Below are 20,845 nucleotides of genomic sequence, written 5' to 3'. Positions count from 1 at the left end.
AAGTAAAAAAAAAAGTGTATAGCACCAAGCAGGCTTTAGTAAAATTGATATAAGATTTAAAAAAAATAGAAAAACTTTTATAAATTGAAAATTGCTGTATTTGGTAATCACAATAATGAAAAGTTCTGGGACTTTTTTGATAGGAACACAATGCTGTTATTTCCCCATGGATTAATAAAGAACAACAGAGGAAATGGGTCATCTACGATCGGTATTAATGTCGTACAATTGATAAGAATGAAATAATCTATAGTATTGGCCTCTTTCATGAGCCATGGTTTTTTAGATGATGTACACATTGTCCACGCGAAAAGTCCCACCCCTCTCTAACTTTTTAATATATCGAAATAAGAAAAAAAAATCTAACGAAATGTGTTCGAAAGTTCATGTAGATTTTCAAAATTGTCAGCAATTTTTTACAGGATGTTTAATAACCGTGTGCCAACTCAACGTTGCACTTTTTGAACAATCAAGCATTACTTTTTTTACATACATATTTAAATTCTGCATTTTATCTAGAACTCTACGACATACATATACATATATGTCATACCTCAAATCTTATCATTTTTGAAATATTGACAAAAATTTACTCCCATATAATATAATTGATGACGAAGTACAAACATATCCTAATTAGCTTTCAAAAACAATATTGCTGATGTAATCAGTAGTAGTCACTTGTTTTGTTATTGTTATGGATTGTCTCAAAATTAAATTGAACAATTTATTACATTTACAATCTACATTTTCCATGAAAAATAATATATACTGGACAAGAAAGATACAAAATTTTGTCAATTTACTTAAAATGAAAAAAATGCTTCGAAAGGTATATTTCATTTTTCTTGTTTTCTGAGCCCAATATTTTTTTCAGCTCAACAGGAGTACAATTAACATTAATAATTAAAATTAAAATTAAATTTAATTTAATACAATGACAATACGGCAGAATAAACTTACCCTCTCTGTTTGTTATTATTTTACAGGTATTGTTCGAAGCTCCTTCCATCATGTTCAACACATAACCGATATCTTTTTTCCAAATATTGTAGGCATTTTGTTATCATATTACTTCGATTGATGTCATTTACTATATTTGATACTTTTCTTTTCGTTACAATTATAAGAATAAGAATTATAAGATTCGAGATATGACCTATATACAGGGTGAGTCGGGAGGATCGTGCCAAACTTCAGGAGCGTGTTGTACATGAAAAATAAATGTAAAAAAACTCAAATGTTGTTATCCGATTTTCGTTTGTTTACAAGTTATAGCGCAAATAAATTTTTTTAACTAGGATTCCATTTACCATAAACGTACCTTTCCTGAACGTTGGATTGGTCGTGGTGGCCCTATTAGTTGGCCTCCAAGGTCTCCAGATCTCACACCACTAGTCTATTGTTTGTGGGGTTGGTTTAAAACTGAAGTATACGGAGTAAAAGTGGACATTCAAGATGCACTAATTCAACGCATTAGAAATGTTGCAGCTGCTATTAAAGAAAGACATGAAACAATCAGGAGCGCAACGAATGCTCTTCGTAGACGAAGCCGAAAATGTTGAGAAGTTAATGGCAATATTTTTTAACATTTACTATGATATCCAAACGTTAATTTATGGAATTTCTTATGAAATTTATAAATTTTTTAAATTTTATGTTTTAATTTTATTTACGCTATAACTTGTAAACAAACGAAAATCGGATAACAACATTTGAGTTTTTTTACATTTATTTTTCATGTACAACACGCTCCTGAAGTTTTTCACGATCCTCCCGACTCACCCTGTATATCGTTGAATTCGTAATGAAACGCATAATTTAAATATGTAAAATAGTAATGCTTAGTTGTTCAAAAAAATGCAATATTGGGTTAACATACGTTCATTAAACACCCTGTATAAAGCTGCTGACAATCTTGGAAAACTACATGAATTTGCAAGTATTTTTTGTGAAAAAAAAATTCTATTTCAGTATATTAAAAATTAGAAGGGTGGTGGGCCTTTTCGCGTGGCCACTCTTTACCTTGAATTTAACCACCATTCAATATACGTACTCTCGTGAGCGTATTAGAAAAATACGGTTGGAGCTGAGCCAATTTAATAGAATTTTCAGTCCAAACCTCCCATCAGTTTAACATCAGCCAATGCAATGGATTTCGAGGCGAGTAACTCCTAAAACTCCTTAATACGAACAACTGTCTCTTTATTCGGATTTTTAATGCGGTCTGATAGCCACGGACAAAGCTTTATTTGCATAGACTTAAAGGATGCGAAAAATCCACAAGCTGCCTCCGAAACATGTGGGTCTTAATATGTTTATGAGGTCTTTTTATTACGTTTTAAATTGCATTTATACCGTTATTATTTGTTTAAAAAACGATATTGTTGTTACTCAAAGCGAACGCACTAAGATGTTAAGTTGCAATCAAGAATCGCAAACATTAAAATCTTGTCGCGATCAATTTGCATCACGCAACTAAATTGGTCACCTACGGCAACGGAATGCCTGAAGCTTGTACTAGAAGTCGTTTAAGTGCAACAAAATGGGTTCTGGGATTACTTACATTGTGTAATTTGTAGTATAACCCGCATGCATTACACACTGGTTCCCCGTTTTGGTTCCGTCGCCATAACGTCGTCGTGGTCGTTTTACAATTCGCACAACTCGTTCCAGCTCTCCTTGCCGCACTTTGCAAACTCTGAAATAAAGAAAATCGGCCTTAAGTCGCTAATTGTTGAGGATATCTAAAACTGGGTAAGACTTTTATTTAGAATTTATTAGAAGTAAAAAAAAAATTGGTAACCTAAAAAAATATAATTCAATCGCCTTTCCCAGAAATGTACTCTTTTTTTATTCACCTGAGTATTAGAGGGGACTCAGCGCTTACTTAAGAGTAAAAGTTACCCTAACAAGAACAATTAAACCTCTGCTTCCTTAAGGGCCCCTTGTCTCATTCTCGAAGTGAACCAAAGAGCAATAAATATCGTCCCCACATCTTGTTCGTTTTTCCGATTGTACCACCCAGACGACACTTAAAGCCCATTTATCTTCTAATCAATCAAGCCGGTGATGCCACCCAACTCATAAGGATGAAATTCGCTTAACGCACTCCTGAGCGAATACTGCGGATTCCGGATTGCGATGCAGGCGATTTCGACCCTTCATGCCGCATCGGCCTTATCGCTGGGAGATCGCTATCCAATTAAATCTGACAATGGGTTTACTTCAGTGACACAAGTTTTAGAGCGTATTCGAACTGGTTGAGGAGAATGGTGGAAAGTAAATAATGTTTTTATGTTATGGAAGATGTGAGTTGCGTTGGGAACTAGTCGCAGTACGGCTCAGTGTGGTGGGAATCGAGGTATTAAGGTGCTCTGGGATGGCCCGGACGCACTTAAGAAATATCCTATTATATTCAAGCATCCAGGACATCCATGTCTTCAAAGCTTGCCAGGGATTTTGCTGCCCTGTGAAAGATTTTTTTTGAATCCCGGGAAAGCGAGCTTGGGGCCCTTTCGTCTTGGGGATTATTGATAAGAATCTCAGGAATATTATGTTATGTTTTCAATAGAAATTCTTTTAGATTTGCAAAAGATTTGTTATTTTTTAAGGTTTCTCAAGGGTTCTCGAATTCCGAAATGTCAATATTGTATCAGTAGTAAGATGAATGAAAGCCTTGAAGCAGCGATGGAGGGATCCCTCGCTACCAACCAGTTCCGTTGCTACCTCCACCAAACGGAGAGTTTCGATTAAAAAAAAAAAGACCCATATTCCTTATTTATGGCAGCAAAAACCAGTTAATTATCAGCTTTCAAATACAAACAGAAGCCCAAACTCTCTACCGCACAAAAACAAAAGCAGTCATTGATATGCACTCACATGGTAGCGCATAAACCGCAAAACACATCAGATAAATCGTTATCTTTCAATCTTTATCATTTAATCTTTCTGGGGCTTATCTTTCTATCTCTATCCGTCTCAGAGGCCCGACAGTTTACCCGGGCTCGCTCCAATGTGCCTCTCATTTTTAGCTGTCGATACTTTGGCCAGATAATGCCGGACGTGTTGATTGCGACCACTGTGTTTCATAAATGATAATATAAATGTGTAATTAGCTATTTTGTACTGTACGTTTCGAATGAGCTATGGCCAGTAACCGCAAATTTATGGCAAAGCTTGAAATGTGCAATAAGAATTTTCGAGAGTAAATTGAATTTTAACACGTACTGACCATAGCTTTTATCTGCCAATATGAGTTAAGGGGGAACCCGTATATCTCAAGTTAAAAATTGATTTTCTCATTCCATTTCTCGTGGCAATATGTTATCATCAAGTGTCTTAATTTATGAGATTTAGGAACGAGAAAGAGTTCCTCATCGGCAGGCGAAATGGAAAAAATGATAAACTGTTACGAAATGAGTAATAATACGCTCAGGTAGCCGTCTTTGCCAATATATTTCACCATTTAAGTAGACGGTGTGAGGATGTTATTATGGTAAGTGGTGAGTGGCCGTAAGCGTTGCCAGGAAAAGAACATTTTGACAGGATACTGTTAAATCATTTGTTTGGTTTAACCGAGGCATTTCTTAAAACATCATTCCTGCACCTCTCTCTACTCCTCTGTGATTATAATCTGGCGTTAGGTGATACGCTCTTTAATCGCTGTTTAGGCCAATCGAAACTCCATCTGATCTTTGACATCTCGGCAAGATATTACTTTATTTTTGGCCTTAATCTGATTGTAGGATCTGTCAGGCTTAAAAGCAGCACATTCCGACATGTTCGATTTGGTCTGAGTAATCGAATAAAAACAAATTTGACATTAATTCTGATTGATACTTGAAAAATGACGCCGAAGCCGTATGGCAGGGGAGACAGGCGAAGGCATCGCTGGGCACCATGCTGCAGTGGCGTATCCCGAAGGCATCCAGTCTGAACAAGGGGGACCTCGTTGGTTCCCTCGGTTCAAGGGCAAAATGAGTTTCATGGAACTTCGGCTTCATCTGCCAGATATCGCCAGAACAATCAAATGTATGCCAGCATTGATAAAGAGTTGTAGGAAACAATCAGGACACAAACTCCGCCTCTGTTGAAGAGATATCAGGTAGAAAAATACGCTGCATCTCCCATCAAGGATGACAATAAACCACTTAGTTGGAATGATTCTGGTGATCGGCCACACGTTTGTTCGGCTGACATTTTCGAAAAAAAGCGTTCTTTGTCGCCGTAAAAGCTTTTTGACACAATTGGAAGGCTTTTTACTTTTTATGCCTTCGCTCGGGCCATTGTTTATGGAAAGCGGCAAGTGATTAATCTATTCAAATCGGCAAATTCTCTTTACTGAATGATCATTCGAGCGCGGGTAAAGCACTTTTCTAGCCTCACTTGAGATATCTGTGACAATCTTTGTATGGATACTTTCCGACATTATCTTGGAAGATAGCATCAATGGTTTTTTCGTGCGATGCTATGGACGTCTCATGGCTTCAATGACTCGATTATTCGAGATTTTTTAACAGCCGATCACTCAACCGTAAACTTTATAGAATTACGTATGTAAATCCTCAGGAATGAAGGAAGAGTCTCAATTAGAGAGCTCTAGCATAATAGATGGCGCATGCGAGACATCTGCCCAACAGGAAGTAGTTAAAAGAAAATTTTAATGCCATCCGACAGGTGAATCTAGTCCCCACACAGTTCCTTTACCCCTCACCTGCTAAAAAATCGCCGTAAATCATATTTGAAATAACTGGGCGGCAACTTATTAACTTCGATATCCCCCGAGACTGTGTTTAGGTCCACGATCTTGTAGGTTATACGTATCGAAGCCCCACGATCGCTTTGTTTTTTCACGTTGTGATCCGTTTTAATTTTAGCCTATAATTACAGAGCGCGCTGCTTCATGGAAAGTGAGTCTTTTTATTAAAAAATCGCCCCGATACATGTTGCTTACATAAATAAATAGTAAAAAAATGGGTCTATATATTACAGGCTCCACCACAGACGATGGGAAAGTCCTCAAGCGACTACGAAGGCACATTGGCGTAGGATTAGTGTCCCCAACCAACAGACGTAGATTTCCTTACAGAGAGTTCCAAAAAGAATGTGAACATCGATATCTCCATATCAGGCATTGCATCTATGACTCAGAGGAGTGGAAGATATTTAGATAGACCAGTTCAAAAATGTACTCTTACACGGCCATAATCGCATATCGATCCTTTTTGTTAGCAGTTTGATTATAAGCTATAACCGCGCCGTTTGACTGTAACGGGAACGTTTATACGTAATTGATGTACAGAAATGAAATGGGGAAGTTTAAGAAAATCGCATCCAAAAACGTGATTCGTTTTGCGATCTCGATGATATTACATGAAGCCGAACATGCAAGACCAATCCAATCTATTATGTTTTATTAACCCAACGAGTTAAAAATGTATAAATGCCCCTGTATGCCATCCTATATAAGAAAAATACGACGTGTCAATTTTACGACATATGTGCACACAAACACAATGGAAATCCGTGTTTTCCATATGGGAAATGAAAACATTCTTGGACCTATTTTTTCTAAACATTCGGGTTAAGAGGTTAGTTTCAGTACGTTTGTTGCAGAACAACAAAGTCGCGCCGCTGCTTACGTGCAAACTCCTAGACGCACCCCAATGTATCGATGAAAATTTAATATGTTAAAACGAGATTTATGTCCAACGCCTTTCTTAATGGACTATCGGCAGTTCTTACGGTGGTCATCGTCTTTTTTCCATACGCAAAATTAAATGGTTCGCTAAGCGAATTTCATGCTCCATCCGAGGCTAAAAGGCTTCCATTACGGTTTAATTGTATGTTCGGTTTTAATAACTCTAAACACATTAGGATAAAATTAAAGCCTCGCTCGGGCCAGAGTGGCATTTTGCAGTAAAACAGCAGAAATACGGGCATTGTCCATTTCTGACCAAAAAAGGCTGGCCATTGTATTTGACGTGATCTACACTGATGGAGATCGATCGCATCAATCGACCCGTCAATCAATGCCTTACGTGTCAATCACTCACCGACAGTCGTTGAGAGTTGTCCTACTCGGTTTTCTTTACGGTTCTGCGTTGGCTTTTTAAACCCGGTCTGAATGATCAGATATCGACTTTTTTATTTGTACTGCCTGGATGTGATCACTGTTTCCTTCGACATCATCAGCATAAAGCAAACGTGTATCTACAAGCATTCCATTCAAAAGTCATCTCTCAATAAGGAACACAGGTTGATTTGTAAACTTGGGCAGAATAGTGTACTCTCATTTAGTGAATTTGGCACTTCGGGACAAGGGAGAAGACAGTGTCATGCCGGAACATTGGAGCAAATGACACGGATCCAGCCGACATCAGGCAAAAATTCATTAGAACTTTCTGAGATTTCTCGTGAACAAAACGATGATTTATCAGAAATCCTTTTAGACATAAAAGCAACACACTTAATCACGAGCATGGGCTAAACATAAACACGCCCATATATGTGTTTTATTAATGATCTCAGTTACAAAATGGGCATGATTTTTTAAGGTCAATTAAGGCAAAAAATAGCGACCTAAATACGCCCGAGATGCAGTCAAACTATACATAATAATTATTCGTCTTATTAGTCAATCGCATCGTGTTCTACTTGATTAAACAAACTAGACGGCTGTAATTTGCCTGTTTACGTCCCACAAAAGCACGTGTGGTTATTATTTCTTCTTAAGCAGCATCGTAATCTGACTATCTGACTAACGGCCGGCAATATAACAAGTCAAATTAGTCCTTATAAAGGGCAACAAGTGAAATTACATAAAATAAATTTTCATGAATAAATCAGCAGAAGCTCGATAATACACGCGGTTTATGTCAGGGCTCCGATAGTTTGACATTATCTTATAAACTAATTGGAATCTGTTGCTGAAAAATTGCATTGAGGCTTGTTGTAATGGAAGTATGTGTGTGATTACATCACAAGAATTTGGGGTCAAGCGAGACAGTGTTACACGGACAAGGTCCCTAACTTATGAAATCGAATTTGACCATTAACGCTGTCTATGAAGTTAAAAACTGTTGAATCAGTACGTGATTATTACAATCCGCTGTGTTGTTAATTAAAAATAAACGAGCCTGTTTTTCCTTGATACATTTCGTAAAAGTAAAAGTGATGACCGGTGCCACATTCCAAACAGGTAGAGGAGTCGGGCACTATTAATCGCCTGGATATAAAGCATTTTTATTCGAAAATTCCGAAACCAAAAGTCCCATACGACTTTGTTTCGGTACCCCATTATAAATCACTTAAAATGCGAACCCAAAAAGGTGGTACAAGCCTCTACGAGGTGAAAAATACCCGCACAAACCTCTTCTTTCTTTTAAATATACATAATTTATCAAATAATAGGTGGTTATTCACATGAAGTGACACCCAAGGAAAATAATACCATCAAACATTAATAACTTTATACATTGGGCTTTTAGCTACAGGTTGGCTTAGCTTCTGCTTTGTTAAAATATTATGAAGTGTCTTATACGGTGGTCTAAGGCACACCACCATCTACTTCAACATTGTTTACTTCTGTAATTTTCAACCGCGAATCGTAAAGGATTTCAGCAGGAAAAGTTCAAATTCACGCGAACCGGCCTTACAATGATTAATTTCAACTACCTCCTACAGATCCAAAGATGGGAACCGAATGTGAGACGAAACTTCACATCGAGCACGAGTGTAGAAAGAAACCTCATGTGGTACTACCCCAACACCCATGAGAATGTCTTGTTTTTGTTGTGAACGCCATCCAGGTCATTGAAGGTAAAATTTATGGGTGACCATTTATTAACATACAAAAAACAGTGACGATTTTATTGAAATTTATTGTTGCTTTTATTGCCGTAATCATAGCCTTTCGGTTAAAAAGGCTCTACTGGTTTTGGTTCACGCTATTGAGACGGTTGTCACACATCTTTAGGTGTCAATTCGTTTCGTTGGGTAAACCCCCTTCCCAAATTCACCTCCACCTTCTGAACTTTAATATTTTAGATTGATTTGTGCAATCAGCTGGGGTCAATTCACCACCACCCGGTTTCAACAACAATTCGCTCACCATTATACTCAACAATATCGGTGAAATCAAAGTTGGAGTAGCCCAGAGTACCAAACATTTCCTTGACCTTCGCTTGATAGTTGTTTATCATCGCTTATTCTTTAACTGAAAGTCCTCATAGCCAGAGCGTGACCATGATCAGTAAAGAATCCAAAATATTCAACAGTACAATTCGAATAATTGCAATTGAATAGTCGAAATTTAAGTGTCCGACCAGAGGAACGCCGAGTTTTTCATGTTACGCGACGGATTATTAATAATATTGACTTTGATCGATGACTAGATACCTACAGCTCTTGGCGGCCATGGTACCGGGTTCGAACTAAATCTCTTTGATATCTTTCGTTTATTTATGCACGTGTAAGATTGCGTCCTATAAATCTGGGATTATACTACCAGCAGTGTGCGTACTGAGAAGTGAAAAGGTATTTTCTAGTTCGAGTTCCGTGAAAATCTATGCTTTACTCCAATCAGCTAACTTGGTTAGTACAACACTGGAAATCTTACATGATCACTAAAGGCCGCGGAGATGCTGTTTGGACCACCTTCATTTCAACCAAATCCCTCCGCCAGTGCCGGAGATGCAAAACCGGAAAACGCAAAAAAGGCCAAAATCTACCGACTTTTGAAAACTTTGATTGGCCGAAATGAATCGATGAATAAATCGGTGGAAAAATAATTTTTCCCATAAACTGAGGTGAAACAGTGATGGCTCGACATCTAGGCTAATGACTACAAGCTTTTTTGCTTAATTAAACTACTGCTACACGAGGAAACGAGATGGAGAATCCTAGCAATGCAATGTATCAAATATAGGCTTTATTCGCCCGAACAATAGATGTTCGTTATTAGTATTAACATTGTCCAAATGCGGAGTCATTAATTTTACAGTCAAGTCCAATAATTTACCTAAAATTCGTAATTCGTGATATTTTTTGCAGGCCAGCTAATTAAAACTGTCCCTTGCATACAAGAAAACGGGGAAACAAGACATTTGCAATTCATTATGGTAATGGGTTTAGCGTCTTTGTTGTTTTTAGGGACAATGCACCAGTACAGGACACTGCGCCCAAGGGACCAACGTCAACAACTTTATTTTTCAAAAGTTTCCAGCTGATAGTAAAAATACTAAAAACTTTAAAACATAACGTGGATGCAAAAATTTCAAATTCTGGAAATTCCTTCTTGGGTGCGATTAAGGTCATTTAGATGGTAATGATGCAGTCGAAAACTGTGGCTTAGTGACTGAGTATTTTTTCGTTCTTCCCTTCATGCACGAAAAGTATACATTTTTGCTGCTGCTGCTGCTGCTCGAAAGTTTTCAGTTTCGGCCCTGTTCCTCATTGTTATGTATTTTAGACGTTCTACCTCGTTTTCAGGGTGGCGTTCTTCTTCGTTAAAAGGTGCAGGCGACCATGGTGGCTCTCGACAGCCACGGTGAAAATATGCAGGTTTTTGTCTGGGACTGAATTATTCTTGTCGAGTGTGTTTGGCCGAATGTAAACTTCCTCGGACTCGCGGGTCACTTAAAATATGCTGTCAGCTTGCTGGGGTACCGCATATTTACTAACTCGCTAGCACTTTTAACATTTTTCTTGAGATACGAGTATCTGCCTCTTCTAAAACAATAGCTTGTTTTATAGTTATTTATTGAGACTCTATGCGACTGACGCCGTAAAATTCCTTAATTTTGCAAGGTCGCTTGTTCAACTAAGACATACATCACGAAATAAAGTCCACCAAAGCACGATCCGCGTGCTGTAATTTCCTGAGCAATAAAAACGAGTACCAACAAACAACAAAAACCCTAACTACAGGTTGGTAAGATAGTACTACACGGGTCTATGACTGTAATTTTGTTACGGATGCAACGAAAGAAAGGAGAACATGTTCCGGAGGCCCGAAGAGATGGTATGGTGCGTGGATACCATCATCAATACGACCATCGGAGATTGCCCCGATAATGCTGCCATCTTGTTAACTTGTTAACGAAACAACTAATGACTTATACCATAATGGGTCCCATCGCGCGTTGCAAGTCATACTTGTACCAGTTTATTTCTCTGTCTGTTGTTTTCTAATCGATTGCGAAGTGGTTTTTATTGTTCCAGTTCTCTATCTCCGGTGCTTGAAATAATGGCTTTCGAATGGTATTGAAATTAAATCGGCAAAAATTGAATTATGAGAGTTAATTGGCCGTTGCAAATTCGAAATCACATTTTTTTTTCATCAAGAATAATTATTCATTCTGCCTCTTCATCAGCATTAGAATTAGAATCTGTTTTTTCCGTTTAAAATCAGCAATTTAGAGAGGACGCTGGAAGTTATAGTATCTATTTAGCATTAAAATACATGTCTCAGTCGCATTTTATTCGCAGAGTAATTATTTACGTTTTTTGTATTTACACAGGGCAATTCATTAACAATGGAACAAACGAGAGCTAGAAATACTACACGTCAAATGGTGACGATAGTAGAAAATATGTTTTGTCCGAAAGTTGACAGTTTTGGAGTTATACAGGGTGTCGAAAGTCAAAATGTTAATTCATTTTTTTGCTATCGTTCCGAAAAAATCTAGGTTAGACCCTGGAAAATTTGTAAAGTTGTGTTTTTTTAGGTGACCAATGGTGTGTTCTACAAAATGAAAATATACTTGATTTGTTCCGCTTTTAGTTTCTCGTATAATCTAATTTAAACATAGTTTTCATTAAATAGATTCTTCTCAAAAATGAATCGAAATATCGAAATGAAACAAAAATGCGTAGTTAATGGAAAAATTATCTTTAAGATTTTAAATCGAATTTCGTATTAGACGTGCAGGGTAAAAAGTTATTAACTGTAAATTCTGTAAAATTGAACGTAAGTTTCGCTCTCTATTAGCAACGCGGAAATTGCACAATACATCTTCTTCGTCTTCTAAAACACCATAACTTTACATATTTTGAAGTATCTAACTTATATATATTTTCGGAATAGTTGCAAAAAAATGAATTAAACTTTTAACTTCGAATATCCTGTATATTGCCAACTATCAACTTTCGGATATCACCTTTGAGGATTTCTCCTAACCACATTTACTTTAAGAGATTTATCGCACTCGCCAAGCAGAAACTTTGATGAAAATTCTGGAAAACCTTTGTCTCAATTCCGAGGGTCTGCGTCTTTACTCGTTCCAGCTCTAATTGGAATTTATATTCATATCTGTCTTTCATCATTTCTGTGATTCGTCATTTATTTGCATATAAGAAGATCTTGCATTTCGAAGCCGCACATTAGCACAATTTATCTCTTCAAAAGACAATAAGTAGCCTAGATAGAAAAAATCTACATAAAATTTTTATATCTGAAGGTAATTTAAGCCCGATTGTGGCTACCAACTAATGGCGTACGCCTACTACCACCGAGATAGTACCGAACGGAACCAATTTATCTTCAGGGCTCTTCACGAAAATTAATTTAGTGCTATTTAAACCCCTGGAAGGCTTTCAAATAGTGTACTGTTGATAAATGATGTATTGTGCCGAGACGCATTGTGTGTCCATCGATTTTTCGACTACAAATCTCATCTGTGAGTTTTCAAATTGAGTTCGTATTTTATTATGAAACATTCGAGAGTTGTTAACATGTGCTCTACCTATTTTCCGGTGTACATGCCCCACAAATCGCTTGAAGGGCCTGCGCCCTACGGCCAAGGGGTGAAAGCGCGAAGGGTCGGCATGTAAACCCTTTCCCTTGGCAACGGTAAATATCGACTTTTCACGCCATTGGGTGTCGTCATGTGGTGTTCGTCGGTATTTAATTTAATGACACTTTTCATGCTTTCTTTTTGTTTTTGTGTTGTACTCCCAAGGGTCAATTTAGTACTCCTGAATTTGTACTATCAAATGGCGCAACGTTTATGGCAAAAATAACCCATCCGCTTCTGTAAAATGAATCCTGACACCTAAACTATAACCTGTATCCTGTGGATTTATATTGGTGGACGCGATGGTACGAGATAAGCGGTACAGTAGGTTCGTAATTAATCATCATCTTTAGACGCCTCGAGCCTCGTGGTTATAAACACCTGGCTTGACCAGTGCCATTGTTTTTTGGCCGAGCTGATTACAGCTTTCCATTGCATATTTTAGTAATATTTCATTGGAGGACCATTGTCTTTTCGAGCACTATTTCGTTTTCCCGGAGGGTAACACCGAGTGAAATCGTCCGCAGAGACAGAAATCGAGCCTCACTGGCCAAACACCTTCTTCATTTTACTTTTTTGGAAAGGTCCGTTTTGGTCGGCCATCCCAGACTGTTAAATGACGATGGTCTCGCATAAAAAGTGAGTTTGTGTAAATAATCGCCAAAACAACCTGTAAAACCAGAAATTAACCAGGAGTCCATCAAATCGTAAACGAGTTGACCACAACGAATTGAGGCACTTAATTAGAAATGCGGCCGAAAAAAAACGGAGGGACCAATTATTTTTTACCGGATGGCTTACAATACACTCAAATTATATTAAAGCTGAGAACCGGCATTGAGAAATGCAGGTACTAATAATTTATTGTTACAATCAGGGTATTAACACGAAATGGGAACCATCGAGGAACAAAGTCGATAATTGGCACTTTTCCTTCCAAATCGTCCACAAACGGAATTATCACCCTGTAAAACAAGTTGCACATGGTGCCATAAAGAAGCACCGGTCACAGTTAAGAACCAGCTGGGCAACAAAATAAAATCTACATGATGGGTTTGACGTTTAAACAGAAATGACTATAAGGTATTTCATTTTTTCCGTGCCCGCTCGGCCGTCGGAAGGCATCGGTACTGCCAGTATTTGTTTACATTTAGAGCGAATTTCGACCTTAGTTAGGAGGGATTTAAGGAAGGATTGTGACTCGACCCGTGTAATATATGATAATGTATGTGCTCCACATATTAACTTTGTCGGTAGGTTCAGAGTCCGTAAAGTTTTGTTCTGGTTCTCTTTGGGTTCCTTTTGGTATTCTAGTGCCGTTAAGATGTACGTGCTCAAAAAAAAGACGTTTTGTCTTTCATGTGGATTATATTAATCTTACTGCCATTCGGGTGGGCCAGAAAATGGCACCTTTGGTTTGGTCGGATTTGGATAGAAGTCACCCAAAAATTTGCAGTGTACAAACCGACATCTTCGTGATTTTTTTTTTTATTAGAAATGGCAATATATGCCATGGAAGACACATGCAGGGCAAACGACGTTGCCGGATGACTTTTTTTTTAATTAAAAAAGGGAATTTTTCCACAAGTGTTTGAAAAAAAGCTAGAAAAAGGAAACATTCTTCAAATGCAAAGCACGTTTCGTACCTACTTTCCATGAGTCCAAAATGTCAGAATTTTGTACTTATAGGAACAGTATAAACTAATCATAAAAACCTCCTAAGTCAAGGCCAAATTAGTTACGTTGCGAAGAAGGGGAAAATGAAAGCGATTATAACATAGATGCAGTACCGACAAAAAATAAAGCAACTTTTTAATTTTTATCATATGTTTTCAATCTTAATGAATTTGATATTTTAATTATTCTGATATTTATACCCTTGATATGTACCATTATTACATATAAAAATATTTTCAATAACCCCATAATAAAAAAAATTATTAAGGAAAATCGCTTTTTGATTGACAAAAAGTAGAGTAACGGTAAAAAACTTGTAATTATCACTAAATTATAAAAATATTTTTTTATAATTATTTTATTGTTTAATACTTAGTAAAGTATCCTTTGTTTTTTATTACTTGGAAACAACGATTTTTCATAGATTTAATAAGTTTACCAATAATGACTTCATCCATTTTCTCCTATTCTTCTTTGAGGACACAGAAAAGTTTTCCATATTTGGAGTATGATCTCCCTCTAATCTTGCGGTCTAAGATCTCCCATAAGTTTTCAATCGGATTTAAGTCCAGAGAGTGGGATGGCCAATACAAAAGGTCACATTTTTCTTCGCGAAGCCAACCTTCAACATATTTTGTGGCGCGTTTTGGATCGTCATCCTGTTGTTGGAACCAGTGTTTTAATGGCATTTGATCATCACAATGAGACATCACAGGATTCTCTAATATTTCTTTGTAAGAAAATCGATTCGTCGTGCCTTTAGTTTTGATCAAAGGACCTAAAGGACAATTTTGACATTCCGAAGCCCGGAAAACAAGCTCACACCATAACAGATCCGCCACCGTGCTTTATCGTGGGAACAGTGCTCTTTTTGTTCAATCTTTCCTTTGCAAGCAGTTTCACGAATGCAATACCGTGGGAGTTAAACATATTAAACTTTGACTCGTCGATCCAAATTACCCTTTTCCATTCATGTTCTGTCCAATGAACGTGTACTTTGGCAAATTCTAGTCTGGCTCGTCTATTTCTTTCTAACACCAACGGCTTTATGACTGGTCTTCTGACAAGTAATCCAGCATCTTGTAATCTCTTTCATACAGTTCTTGAAGCTATGTCAATTCCGAGTTCCTTTGAGATAGAGGCTTTCATTTCGTGCGAATATACAAATGGACTTTGTTTAGAATATTTTATAATTTGTTTGTCTTGAAAGTTGGTGGTTTTTTTGGGACGACCTGACTGATGATTAGCTTCCGCATTTCCAAAATTTACAAACTGCTCTAATGTTCTTGTCACTATGCTCTTATTAAGTCGGATCGTCTTACGATGGCAACTTTCTTTTTCCCATTTTTCCATGCTTTCAAAATTCTCACGTTTAAATCCTTAGATAAATACTTGCCCCTAGGTATTCTCAAGAATTAGAAAATTGTAAAATTATAACAACACATCCCAAACGACTGCTAGAAAAAAATAAGTTGCTCAACTTTATACCAGGCCAGAGATATTTATTGCTTCCAAAAATTTTGATAAGTGTAATATGCATAATATTTTCATGTATAACGATGATAAACATAGAAGCATTCAAAGTTTTGAGTTCATTCGTATCGAAAAATAATAATGAATTGAAAAACGTTGCTCTACATTTTGCCATTACTCTAAGGACCAATCTTGAGGATCGGATTCTACTTGTCGTTGCTGCTGCAATTCAAATAACGATTTACGTTCACCGATGGCATGCACTGATTTCCATTATTACCTCACTGTCATTCATACCAAATCATCAATGGATACGAAAACTCAAACAATAAACGCAATGACTTTATTACTGTTAGGGATATTTATGCGAGCCAAAGCCGAATTATATCACATCAATTACCATTAATGTCGCTTGCCATGTAATATTAATGATTTTTGATCAAGATCAACATTAATTACGACTGTCGGGAGAAGGAAGTAGGTGGACATGGGACATTATACCAAACAGTTCAAACGGTAGTTGGCCAAGTTTCAAGTTACATACGCACTCTCGTGCGCTTTGTGCCAATATATTAAATCTTGATCATTCTAATGATTCAAAGGGGAATAAAATTACCAAGTCAATATTGAGGTTTTTCAAGTCTTCAGTTTTCGAATCTCTATTCCACAGAGGAACAATGGCTGTTGCAACATTTTTTCACTAATTAGCGTCATATTGTTCAAAACGCTATGCAAGCTTTTTAAGTCTTTTGTTTCGACAAAATTGCTTAACACCCTACACCGTTTTGCATTTTTCTTGGATGTTAAATACCTATTATACGCAAATAACGGGCTCGAATTAGGTAATTTATTACTTAATTGCCGCAGATTATAAACAATTAATCTACGAAAGATAGGTAATTATTTCTTAGGCTTGTTAATATTTTATTAAACATATGGCCAATGCATGAATTAATTTGTCTCGGTAGATATCAATTATGACTGCAATAACGCAATTTTAATTGAGACTAAATTTATCAATTTATCAGGAATCTGCCTATTTCCAGCGCAGGAAATTAGCAGTTGCTGCGTTTCTCAGGTATATCTGTTTTAGGTATAATAATCTGGATTTCACTTTTCTTTCAGGGCAATCCGCTTAACATTCTTGCACTTGAAGTCTTACCGAAACGGTCTTTAACACTTGTTTTAGGGCTTCTTCTCTTCAGGTACTGGCAAGGGACTTTTAGCGGGTTCGAACACATTTGCTCAATCCACGGAGAAACCTGACAGTTTCGTGTCTTTCAAAAACTCTTACTGCCTGAAAATAAATCCTTTCGTACTAAAGACGCATCGTCTGAACCCTTCAAGGGGCTTAAGCCCCGTTAAAAACGGCGCCAGCATTGTCAAGAGGCTGTTATTTTTGTCTAAAGGGCAACTTATTCTTTTTCGAGTATTTATTAAAGTATTGTTGAAACCAGACGAGTGTTTGCCTCTTTCAGCCACCGTATAATAATGACAAATGAAAATGTTGAAGTTGTTTGCCGGTCTCACTGGACACGCGCTTTATTTGTTAGACATTCAAGTCCCGGTGTTTGTTTAAAGGAAGCGTGCGATAAACATTTGATTCACACTCTACAAGTACTCACTTGTACAATTTTTACCGCCCGATGCGCTTTCCAGAAGGAGCTTTTCTCGCATGGTATGTTTATTGGAACACAAACGCAATGGCGACATTATAGAAAAACCATTTGGCTCCTTTATGGGTTATTCGCCTGTTACTTCAGAATCGATAGGGCAACGCATTGATTTTTCCATAAAAGGAGGTTAAAGCCAAGTGTTTGCTGAAACAGCCCATAGCCGTATGGTTAACATGCTCGCAGCCTCTACGATCCGCCTCATTTATAAACAAATCCATTAAGGAAATTACCATACTCAGAAAACTTCATCCGGCCTAAACGGACACCCATACAAACTTTTCATTAAGTTAAATTGATTTGTGTACGCTCACAAAGGCTTGTGTGTACTGTTTTTCAACGTACGCTTTTCTGGGAGTCTATTCTTCGCCCCTTTATCTGCATCTCCGATCACTATCTTTCATATTTTAGACACAATGGTGAACTGAGGTTCACGCCGAGCGGTAGCGTGTACTTATCGCCAGCAGCATCTACAACTCAAAATAGAATCCGTGATTTTTTGAGTATATTATGAGCTTTGCTCAAGCACCACGTGTACGCGACGTTGGGCCAATTTGCAACGTTGATGAGGTGCGAATTTCACTCATTAACAGAGAGAACGTGGACTTTTCTTTTACCTCATCGTTCATTTGCGTTGGTTGCAGGGAAGTTGAGATCGGTGCTTGGCCAAGCACTAAAATATCTCAAATTGACAAGATCTATGAGTTTTTAAAATTAACTCGAGTAGCACCCTGAATGGAGTCCCTTCATAGGCTAATGAGTATGGTCGAATGGACGATTTCTGCCGTACACTTATCCCATTTGTTTGCTGATATGACACTGAATAAATGGTTTAGCCGGCGGAGTTAATTTCCGACGACGAGAACCTAACCGAGCGTACTTTAAATCGGTTTTCGCCTTCAGTTGGCCGTGTGAAATTCATTTTGTATTTTCAATTCATTAAGGTTTTCCAGGCGATTATTTGGTTAAATTTTACTGGATGATCCTGATAAGTGAGAAATCTAAAATATACTGCTCGACATAGAAAGGAGAACACCCCGTAAAAACGGTGTTGTTTAAATAATTTTTAGCATCCTCGTTTGCATATGGGAACAAAAGAAACGATTCAATTTTCACCCACATTTATCAATGTATTTACGAATTGCCAGAATTGTTAGGTTTTTTTTAAACATAAAAATAGCACTAAATTACCAACAAAATCACTCCAAAATATCATTTATTGGTGTATTGTGTGCTTAGGAAGAGCTTCTGGATTAATCAAATATGCCTAGACTCAGAATGCAGCGAAATTTTCATCAATTGAGTGAATTTGAGAGAGGTCGAATAGTTGGTCTATGAGAGGCTGGTCGGTCATTTAGGGAAATCGCCACTAGATTGAAACGTAATGTAAACACTATAGTGAGATGTTGTCAGGCATGGTCCCAAGAAAAGCAAACAGGCAGATGGAGAGGTACTGGACGACCCCGAAAACTACAGAACGCCAAGATCGCGACCTTCGAATTATGGCCCTAAGAGACAGGTTCGTTTCGTTGAGGATGCTGGCGGATCAGTGGTTTGTAAAATATGGAATTAAGATTCGAACCATTTATCGCCGGATTAGAAGTTTTGTGCTGCTTTCGTTCCATCACTGTCTTGTGTTACCCCTCACCCTAAATCATCGTCGAAATCGACTGCAATGGTGCAGAGAACGAATACAGTGGAACCGGGAATGGGATAATGTCATGTTTAGTGACGAATCCATATTCTGTTTGGTAATGCATGATGGTAGGGCAAGAGCAAGAAGAAGACGAGGTGAAAAACGAGATCCTCAGTTTGCAATACAGGAGCATGTCCGTCAGACTGTTGAGGTAATGGTTTGGGGTGCTACTGCATATGGCAGCAGGTTACCTTAACTTTTCATTAAAAGTACTTTGACAGCCTAACGATACATCCAAGAAGTCCTGGAACCCCATCTCGCGGTTTATCTGGAAACTCTTGTTAATCCAGTTGTCCAGTAAGACAATACACGACCACATGTAGCTACAGTGACTATAAACTTCTTTTAATAAAATAAAATCAATTTGCTACTTTGGTCACCTCGATCTTCAGACCTCTTACCGATTGAACATGTATGGAATATTGTAGGTAAAAGGTTAAACAATTTACCCCCTCCCTCTCTCCCCCACAAACCCTAGCGACGCTATGTCATGCTGTCCAGTTAACCTGGAATTAAATCTCCCCTGAGAACATCAATCACCTTATTAGATCCATACCTAGACGTGTACAGGAATGTATAAGGCATCGCGGAGGACCGATGAATTTTTTTTTTTCGGTTCTTAACAATTAAATTTATACGCTTAATTAATAAAGTATTTGTTTTACCGTAAGAAGTATGTATAACAAAAATTATTTAAATAAAACTATTTTTAGAGAGTGTTCTGTTTTTTATGTCACGCAGTATACATATACCGACAATAATTCCCTGTGGTTTACACACACGAAAAATAATAATTTTAGTGATTTTAGTAATGAAAGGAGAGGAGAATGTTACTTAAAAATGACGAAACTTCAAAACTTTCCATCAACTCTAACGATTTCTCCAGGATGAACATAACAATTTTATTCTCAAAAGACCCATGGCGAACAGTAGGACTTTGCACGCAAATTAAATTCCATGTCTAGTTTCAAATGAATATGACTACGGAGATTATGATAAATAATGGACATTGTGATAAATGGTTATGAAGACTTGAAGTCAATAAATGTACAGTAGATAAAAACGTAGTCGTACATTAAATTTTTCTTAAATGGTAAATATACATTTTCATGAAATTTAATTTGCCGTTACACAGTGACATATAATCTTTGAAGAAACATTTTTGTGTTGGTAAGAACCAGGAACAATAACATGACAAATCTTCACAAAAATTATGATTCGGGGAAGCCAAACAGTATTCGTACACGTAGAGCCTCCCTACGAAATGCATTTTGCTCGAATTTGTAAACATGTTAATAAAATGTTTATACAACAATAATTTTTATGGAATTATCGGTAACAGCAGAATAGTCAAAGAAAGTAGTCCGAAAATCGAAAAAGCTAAGCGGTGTCCAAAAAGATCGAATGGAGACATTATTTCATCGAAACCTAAGCCTTTGACGCATAGGGCAGGTACTTAAAATTGCTCATATTACTGTTCAATACATCGTGTCAAATTTGAAAAATGGTTCAAACGATAGTTTAAA

The 20,845-nt window shown here is 37.3% G+C and overlaps 1 protein-coding gene across 4 annotated transcripts in view; it reads right to left on the bottom strand.

The window, feature by feature from the left end:
* Positions 1 to 20,845, bottom strand: part of grn (GATA binding protein grain) — a 52,023-nt gene that overhangs the window by 10,899 nt on the left and 20,279 nt on the right. For all 4 annotated transcript variants that reach the window (XM_066285191.1, XM_066285192.1, XM_066285193.1 and 1 more), the window contains exon 6: positions 2,567 to 2,701. In XM_066285191.1, the coding sequence (XP_066141288.1) occupies positions 2,567 to 2,701 (135 nt within the window). The remainder of the gene's footprint in view (positions 1 to 2,566; positions 2,702 to 20,845) is intronic.

Source organism: Euwallacea fornicatus, chromosome 8 (genome assembly GCF_040115645.1).
Source record: "Euwallacea fornicatus isolate EFF26 chromosome 8, ASM4011564v1, whole genome shotgun sequence".
Lineage (NCBI taxonomy): Eukaryota > Metazoa > Arthropoda > Insecta > Coleoptera > Curculionidae > Euwallacea > Euwallacea fornicatus.
Note: the sequence above shows the minus strand (reverse complement) of the source record. Positions and strands in the feature narration are given on the sequence as shown.